This window comes from Wolffia australiana, chromosome 7 (genome assembly GCF_029677425.1).
Source record: "Wolffia australiana isolate 7733 chromosome 7, ASM2967742v1".
Classification (NCBI taxonomy): domain Eukaryota; kingdom Viridiplantae; phylum Streptophyta; class Magnoliopsida; order Alismatales; family Araceae; genus Wolffia; species Wolffia australiana.
The window spans coordinates 19,194,638-19,204,030 of NC_135841.1; the positions used below are offsets into that span (position 1 = coordinate 19,194,638).

General features: G+C 43.6%; 1 protein-coding gene across 2 annotated transcripts; it reads right to left on the minus strand.

The window, feature by feature from the left end:
• Positions 1 to 5,818: 5,818 nt before the first annotated feature.
• Positions 5,819 to 8,796, minus strand: LOC144705778 (uncharacterized). 2 transcript variants are annotated; one of them, XM_078578601.1, is made up of 10 exons: positions 8,496 to 8,796; positions 8,276 to 8,407; positions 7,836 to 8,051; positions 7,528 to 7,710; positions 7,217 to 7,438; positions 7,003 to 7,119; positions 6,785 to 6,928; positions 6,426 to 6,527; positions 6,281 to 6,349; positions 5,819 to 6,124 (listed from the first exon to the last, which is right to left on the minus strand). In XM_078578601.1, exons 1-10 carry the CDS (start codon positions 8,691 to 8,693, stop codon positions 5,891 to 5,893), a joined length of 1,617 nt encoding a protein of 538 aa, XP_078434727.1. In that variant the 5' UTR covers positions 8,694 to 8,796; the 3' UTR covers positions 5,819 to 5,890. The 2 variants fall into 2 exon arrangements, with proteins under 2 accessions (XP_078434727.1, XP_078434726.1); XM_078578600.1 differs by having other exon boundaries at positions 8,276 to 8,410.
• Between the last annotated feature and the right edge of the window lie 597 nt (positions 8,797 to 9,393).

A 9,393-nucleotide genomic window follows, 5' to 3' on the forward strand; every position in this document is an offset into this window, starting at 1 on the left:
CTATTTATAGGGAGCTCCCAACTCCCAAGTATTGTGCAGGGACGCGGCGGGACGGTAATTTCGTCGGTAGACGAAAAAATCGTCCCGTCCTGGACTTCAGACGATTGACGAGACGAAGAACTGTTTGCCTGTCTCCGGACGGGACGATTGCTTCCGTCCATGGACGAAATAACCGTCCCGTCTAGGGCCTTGAACGGGGGATGAGATGGCTATTTCGTCCTGTGGGAGTAAAGTATGCGCGTGACAGGTCCACTTGCCCGACACACGTGCTGCGCCACGTGTCAATTTCTGAGTGGTCTAATGCTGACACATGCCCTGTTTTGTTCCGGGATGTGGATGAAAAAATGGGACAGGACGAACCCTGGACGGGACGATTTAGACGAAACTCTAAAAATTGGGACGTAAGACGCAATGAACTTTGTCCCGTCTCGTCCATCGTCCACGTCCCTGACGATCCGGAACTTTACTCCCAAGGAAAAACATAAATGTCTCTCTACAGTCTACGGTCACAAAAAAGTGTAGTTTGCTACCACATTATTCTCTTGAATGAAGAGCCAGTCCATATTTAATTTTTGGAATTTAATGATGCTTTTGTATGCTTTAAATTTTTTCTGGAATTTCGACAGAATGGTGATTCTTGACTAAAACTTGTAAAAATACAAATTAATCTTATTTTAAGAACGTCATAAGTGCGATGTTTAACACCCTTGTTGAATAATACTTTTGATACGAGCATATAAATCTAGATGCTAAACTTATATAAACGAGTAATTAATTACATTTAAGGTTTTTTATATCATGGTGTCAGATGACTAATATTCAGATACAAGACATCCACTACCTTCTACATGGTGACAATGTGGGACGATGTCCACTACAATGTCGTCATCTAGACCAATATCCAATATCGACATCTGTATTCATCGCAATTTCCAATGATATTGGATATCAGTTGGTCGGATATTAGATATTGAGATGGATGCCAACAAGTGAAAACTAGACTACTATAGGGATTTCCATCCAGATAACCATATAATAGAACATTGGTGTGGGGCCCAATAATGGTATTTGGATACCGTATGGCGCTTAACAATATTCACTGCAACCATTATTTGTTGATGTTATCGAATGACGATTATTAATCAGGCATGTATCCGTACTGGGCATCGGTACTCAATATGGATATCCACTATCCAGTTTCATGCGTATGCTGATATCATTTATCATTATTTATGTATATCACTTATCATCGTCAATAAGTACGATGCTTCAATTTTATAAAATTATAACTCGAATATAAATGACAATATAACTTCAAATACAGTTATTAATATATGTTATAGTGTCTACATTGACCAAATAAATATTGTTTCTTGAGTGGGGATGGGACAACCTGATCAGACAGCGTGTAACTAGCAATTGTGGCAATAGCTAACTAAATAGATACCAGTACCAGTACTGTCTATTAGTCTTTGGCCCTTCCAAATGCCGATATTGCATGCTGAATTGGACATCGAAAGGTATAAAACAGATATGTGCCTTAATCGATGTCATGAATTGGATATATGTTGCTATAATATCGATATTTGATTTCAGCATACGCCTATGTCTTGAAGATTCTGATCCAGATATCTAACATGGATATCATCCACATATAATATTTATTACATTTTGATAATATTTATCCCGTATTATATTTATTCATTGGCCAAGGAGAAAATGCTGGATTGGGGGTTGACCATTGAGGATGGAAGCTAGACTGTCCATATCTAAGTCAACATGACTCAATTTTGTCCAACCTAGACCCGTCTATGTACAGGCCAAACTCAAAGCCCAAAGGATTGCCCCCCTTCCACATGGATGCCATGAGGCATGCATTTGGGCCAACAAAAAGAGGGGGAATCTAGCATCATTATTCAATAGCCATGTAACAAAGGGCCTCACACACAATTAGTCTTATTTTATTTGTCAGTTCCAGGCATATTGCCTCTGTCATCTGTTATGTCCCATTATCTGGATATTGGATTAGATAGCCGATATCCAAGATAAAATATATGGAAATAATATCTTCCATTGTCCACATGATGGCAATATCTGATACTTGCTGCAGTACTGAGATCCATCACAATATCTGATATCGTCATCTGAATCAATTTCATTCCCGTATATCAGATATTGGAGTGTCAATATCAGCATTGGGATGGATAATGGAGGGCAAATACAACTGCCCACCCTCGTGGGCATCATGTGGGTTAAACCATGGAGCTCAATCCAAAGTACATCATGATATCTGTTGTGGATATCCGCTACTGATATCAATTATCCCCAACTATAAACTGGGTCCGATACACCGTTGGTGATACCATCAATCCTTACAAATTCACTATCTGATTAGATCATTATACACTATCCTAGACTTTTATTTGATTCACTATCTGATTGTGTGGTATCAAATATCATCAATACTATTATGGCATGCCAATACTGGTCTTGATAGGTAATCCTTAATGATAGAAAGAGAGATAGGCTAAAAAACAAGAAAGAGATTGTAGTTGAATGGAGAGTGATTGGAAGGTAGAGAGATAAAGACTATCATGGAGGAAGGGAAAGGAAATGGGTACTGTCAGATCTCATATCTCAATAGTCATTGTGATGATAAGATCATTGATGGGACTCTCTTTATATATATATTTCTCAGTTTTTCTCACAACCTCTCTGACTCTCCTCCCTGATTACCTACCTCCTCTTGCCGATGACTCCTCCAATCACAACAAAGTTCTTCCCATATGACATGCATCTATACATCCCATTCTCTTATCTGTTCCTTTCTGAGTGTTTGGAACATTTGACTTGTTGAACTTTAATCTTAAGTGAGGCATTTGGAGAGCTTGCATTAGAGTTCATTGGTGGGCCCAAGGAACCATAGAGAGAAAAAAGGAAAAAAAGAGTGTGAAAGAGGGTGACAATTAAAGAGAGAGAGAGAGACAGAGAGAGAGAGAGACTGAGAGATTGAGGGAGTAACAGAGGAGAGAGAGACAGAGGGGGAGAGAGAGGGACACAGAGAGAGAAACAGAGGGAGAGAGGGACAGAGAGAGAGAGGGGGACATGCAGAGATACAGAGGGGGAGAGGGACAGAGAGAGAGAAACAGACGGAGAGAGAGGGACAGAGAGAGAGAAACAGAAGGAGAGGAAGGGACACAGAGAGAAACAGAGGGAGAGAGGGACAGAGGGAGAGACAGAGAGAGAGAGTGACACAGAGAGAAACAGAGGGAGAGACTAGGTATGGTCCTCTCGTGCGGCCGGTGCGAAAAGGGTCCGATGTGCAGTCCGGTTCAATTTTCTACAGTCTTTCGCACCGCACATCGGACAGTTCTACAGTACCGCACATCGACCATGGGCCTGTGCAGTACGAATGTCCAATTTAGTGCGATTTTTTAAAGTCTTTCAAATGGACTTTCTTCCTCTTCCTCTCTCGCGCTCTTCTGTCTCTCTCGTTCCTCTCTCTCCCTCGTGGTCTTTTCTCTCGTTCTTTGCTCTCCTCTCTCTCGCTCTCGTTCCTCTCTCTCCCTCTTTCTCTTGCGCGCTCTTCTCTCTCTGTCGTTCCTCTTTCTCCCTCTTTCTCTCTCTGTCGTTCCACTCTCTCCCTCTTTCTCTCTCTCTCTCTCTCGTTACTCACTCTATTTCTCTTCTCTTTCTCTCTGGTGCTCTTCTCTCTCTCTCTCTCTCTCGTTACTAACTCTATCGCTCTTCTCTTTCTCTCTGGTGCTCTTCTCTCTCTCTCTCTCTCGTTACTAACTCTATCGCTCTTCTCTTTCTCTCTGGTGCTCTTCTCTCTCTCTCTCTCCGTTCCTCTCTCTATCCCTCTTCTCTTTCTCTCTGGCGCTCTTCTCTCGTTCTCTCGTTCCTCTCTCTCTCTCTCGCATTCTTCTCTCTCTCTCGTTACTCACTCTATCACTCTTCTCTTTCTCTCTGGCGCTCTTCTCTCGCTCTCTCGTTCCTCTCTCTCTCTCTCGCATTCTTCTCTCTCTCGTTACTCACTCTATCACTCTTCTCTTTCTCTCTGGCGCTCTTCTCTCGCTCTCTCGTTCCTCTCTCTCTCTCGCATTCTTCTCTCTCTCGTTACTCACTCTATCACTCTTCTCTTTCTCTCTGGCGCTCTTCTCTCGCTCTCTCGTTCCTCTCTCTCTCTCGCATTCTTCTCTCTCTCGTTACTCACTCTATCACTCTTCTCTTTCTCTCTGGTGCTCTTCTCTCTCTCTCTCTGGTCCCTCTCTCTATCACTCTTCTCTTTCTCTCTGGCGCTCTTCTCTCGCTCTCTCGTTCCTCTCTCTCCTTCTTTCTCTGATTCTCTCTCGTGCTCTTCTCTCTCTCGTTTAAGACAGTCGGACGATGCTCCTCTCTCTCGTTCTCTTCCCTCTCGGTCGTTCCTCTCTCTCTCTCTTATACCTTTCTCACGCTCAACTCTCTCATCCTCTTTCTTGCTCTCTCTCCCTCTATCTCTCTGGTTCTCTTCTCTCTCTTGCTCACTATTCTCTCTCCCGCTCATTCTTCCCTCCCTCTCTCGAGTACACAGCTCGGTCCTCTCTCGTTCCTCATTCTTCCCTCCCGCTCATCTTTTGTGCGATTTTATGCGATGCGCGATGCGATTTTTTCGCACAAATTCGCACCGGCACAAATGCGGTCCTCTCTCATTCTCTCATTCTTCCCTCCCGCTCATCTTTTGTGCGATTTTGTGCGATGTGCGATGCGATTTTTTTGCACAAATTCGCACCAGCACACTGGCCGAAAAATTCGGACCGGACCGCACGACCATACCTATGAGTAGGGAACGGCACATACGTGACGCCCCGGACGTGACGGGACGGATAACGAGGCGTGACGGACGGTGATGTGACGAACTGTTCGTCACATCACTCGTCCAAGGATTTTCAGAAAAATCGTCACCGACCCGTCACTCGTTGGCAGACCCTCGTCACCGTCACGTCACTGTCACGGTGACGGCGTCACTGTCACCGTGACGGGAAAAATTTTCATTTTTATAGTTGATGTATTTTTATTCTTATGGACCATTTGTTATTGTTACGTGACATAACGGGAGAGAGAGAGAGAGAGAGAGAGAGAGAGAGAGAGAGAGAGAGAGAGAGAGAGAGAGAGAGAGAGAGATCGCAAGAGAGAGAGTGTGTGTGTGTGAGAGAGAGAGAGCAAGAGAGAAAGAGAGAGCAAGAGAGGGAGAGAACGAAAGAGAGAGAGCGAGAGAGAAAGAGAGAGCAAGAGAGGGAGAGAACGAGAGCGAGAGAGAGAGAGAGAACGAAAGAGAGAGAGAGAGACTTATTAAAGTACCGTCACGGACGTTATCCGTGACGGACGTCACTCGTCCGGACCACCCCATCACCGTCACGGGCCCTCTGATTCGTCACCGTCACGGTCACGTCATCCGTCAAGTGACCGTCACGGTGACGCGTGACGTGACGGATGACGATTGCCGATCCCTACCTAGGAGAGACAGAGGGAGGGAGAGAGAGAGAAAGAGAGAGAACATGGATAGAGAGAGAGGGCAAGAAATAGAGAGGGAAATAAAAGGGCTAGTGAGAGCTAGAAAGGGTTAGGAAGGGGAAAGAGACGGAAAAGAGACTAAGAAGGGAAAGTAGAAGAAACCACAGAGAGACTGTTAGAGAAGAGAAAGCAAAAGAGAGGCTATAAAGTGGTTAGGGAAATAAAAATAGTCTAGAGAGCAAAAGATAAATAGAGGAAACCAGAGAGAGGATGAGAACGAGAGAGCAACTATCAATGGTTAGTTGTTAGAGAGAGACAGATTGAATGAGAGCAAGATTCAAAGAGAAAAAATTTAAATACTCTTCCCGGCAGAAAATCAAAATACCGTTGGAATCTCTCACAAGATCTTGAAACCTTTGGACAAAATGGCATCTGGGTCAGCCCCGTTGACCAACGCCGCAGCTGCCCCGATGTAGGTGTGGGGGGTTAACTCCAAAAGACGCGACTTTGCTTCCTGAGGAATCTCCAATCCCTCTACAAATTTCTTGATCGTCTCCTTCGTCACCGCCTGCCCCCTGGTCAGCGCCTTCAACCTCTCGTATGGCTCAGGAACTCCGTATCGCCGCATCACCTGTTCATAACCTCATAAACTCACAAACATCTTTCATGTTCAAAGAACCGTCTAGTTTAATTTAGTTTGGTTTTGTTCCCTTTTCATTCTTTCTCTTGCTTTAGCACTTTGCAATAGATCAAAAATGAAAATTATATGATTTCATCTGTAACCCACCGTCTGTATGGGTTCAGCGAGGACTTCCCAAGACTGTTCCAGATCCTCGGCTAATCGGGATTCATTCACCTATATTGATCAATGATTAGAGTTTAGGATTTAAGGATTAGAGTTTAATGATTAGAGTTTAATGATTAGAGCTAACCTGCAGCTTTTGGATTCCTTGAAGGGCACTCTTGTAAGCAAGAAGAGAGTAGCCGAGGCCCACACCCAAATTCCGCAGAACTGTGGAATCTGTCAGGTCACGCTGCCGAAGCAACGAACGCTCAAGTGTCATCATGTCATGAAAAAAAATAAATTTTTTTTTTTCTTCAATCTTTCACGGCATATAATCCTGATTACGCCTAAGAAAAAATAAAAGGAACTAAAAACATCTAAGCGAGGAAGCCATTCAAATAACACAAAAAAATCCCCCAACTTGTAAACTAAATTATTGTTCCACGATGTGAAAGTCCGGTTAAAATAAGATGTGAAATTGCCCTTCTCTCTGTAAGAACACCATACCTGCCATCGGGAGATGACTAACTTCCCACTGATCCCTGACAAGAGAGCATTGGCCAGACTGAGGTTGCCCTCGCTGTTTTCAAAGTCTATAGGATTTACTTTGTGCGGCATTGTCGAAGAACCGATCTCTCCTGCCTTCACAATCTGTAAATAAGATGAAGAACCAACATTGATTATTTCAAACCGTTAATGTGCAGAGTCAGGGAAAAAGTACTGACCTGCTTGAAATAGCCTAAAGACACGTAGCCCCACACATCCCTGTCAAAATCTACCAAAATGTTGTTGAAAAGGACAAACGCCTGGAAGATCCTTGCAATATAATCATGAGGTTCAATCTGAAAAGGAGAAATCAACCATGTTAAATGAGAAAAAATAGAAAATTATTTTAAGTAAAATCGTACAAAGTAAATTTTTTTAAAGATAGAAGAAGACCTGCGTGACATAGGGATTGAACCTTATCCCAAAAGATGTCACAAACTCCTTTGAAACAACCGTCCAATCAATACCAGGGTACGCGGACATGTGAGCATTGTAGTTTCCAACAGCACCTGCAAACTTCCCCAGAATTTGAATTTTTGAAAATTCTTTGCCTTGCTCACTCAGGCGATGAGCAAATACTAACATTTCCTTCCCCAGAGTAGTGGGCGATGCGGTCTATATGCGGCCAGAAGTATAAATCGCACGCAGTGAGAATAATTATAAATTCAAAAGAGAGGAATTTTCTGAGTAGTCAGTTAAAGTACCTGACCATGCGTGCGTGATAGCATAGGAACTGTAGCATTTTCAGTGGCCATTCTGTATATCGCTTTACATAGCTCCACCATGGTGGGAAAGATAACATCATTCAGGGCTTCCTTGAGGGCAATAGCATGAGCCAGATTATTAATATCTTCTGATGTGCAAGCGAAATGGAAGTATTCCAGAACCTGAAGCAACATACACGGATCTTAATAAAAAATATGAACGAAAAATGAAATAATCTGATTATAAAGTCAGCCAAAACCCTGTATAATCCACAAGAAATGTTTAGGGTCATGAGTAGAAGAAAAACCTTGGAAATCTCTGGATGATTTTGGCATTTCTGTTTTAGAAAGTACTCCACTGCTTTCACATCATGATTCGTCACTTTTTCAATGTTTTTCACGCTCATGGCATCGTCCAGGTCGAATCCGCTCATCACTTGATCCAAGAAAGCGCGGGCATCTGCGCTAAACCTTGGCACTTCGGGGATTTCCGGCATTTCAGAGAGTTTCTGCAGCCACATCACCTGACAGAAGAGCATTTCTCAATGATTCTAGAAAGAACAAACGCATAAATTCCCAAGTTTGCTAGGGAAAACCCGGCGACAGAAAGCTTAGTTTCTATAAAATCACTTTCAGCCCAGAGACAAGTGGTTCGATTTTGGATTACATTCACAGACATTTCAAATCACAATACAAATAATTTACCGCAGAGAAGAACAAACGGATAAATTCTGTCAATGGGCAATACCTCTACGATGACGCGGTAACGAATGAGCCCGTACTCGCTGAAATAGGGCCGGAGATCCTTCACCTTGTTCTCATAACGACCGTCGAGAGGGGACACCGCGGTCAGGCTGGTAAGATCAAAGTTCTTCATTTTCTGCTACACAATAACCGACACAAGCTCGATTCACGATCAATCGAAAAACAAAAAAATACAATCAACCATGCACTGATCGGCACAATACCTCTGGGGCAATAGTTCTACGATCATCCATGGAAACTCCGCAACGGAGCAATCGGAAAGAGGAGAAGGAAGGGTCGCGAACTGAGGTCAGGAAATGGCTTGGAGTTCGGCTGAAAGAATTCACTGAACGAGGCCGTTCGCGTATAGCTCGGATGCTGCAGCTGCTGCTAGAAGAGGACAAGCACGAAGCAAATTCCATGGCGATCGGTGAGAATCGATCGTTCCCGCCTGCTAGCAAGGGGACAGCATCAAAACCCTAGTTTCAAAACCTGATCTTCCTCCTCGCTCCGCCACCAATGCCATGGCCGTCTTCCCCCTCGTATATAGCTCGACATGGCTCAATCGTCACGTTAACGTCAACGTCGTCCATCTCGTTGACGATAGCGAGTCTTCACGACAGTTGACTTTGACGGGGACCAGTCGTATTGGACTGAACCGGGTCCGGATCCGGTCTAAAGGTCAGACCGGACCGATGTCATTTTATATTTAGTATTTTTTAATAGGTATTTTTGGTTAACTCTACCCTTAAGCATCTAGGGTGGCCACTCACCCTCCCTTCCCCCCCTACCCTTCTCGCTCTCTCCCGATCGTCGTGCTCCCCAAACCATCCCGTGCGCTCGCCACAGTCATGAAAGAGTTTGTCCTCGCTCCAGGATCAAAAAGAAGAAAGAAGTAAGAAGTAAGAAGAAGAGGAGAGAGAGAGGAAGAGAACATTCTTGTACTCCACACATGATTTAATAATGTTCATATTCGTACTGTAAGGTTTCTAGTTATCACATATAGTTAATTTGTTAAAATCATAGACATGATCTAATTGCTAGGATCCTATCTAACGAGTATAAAAGGTACGTGTCCAATTATTACTAGCTATTCTTTATTAAACTTTGTATTGGGCCACG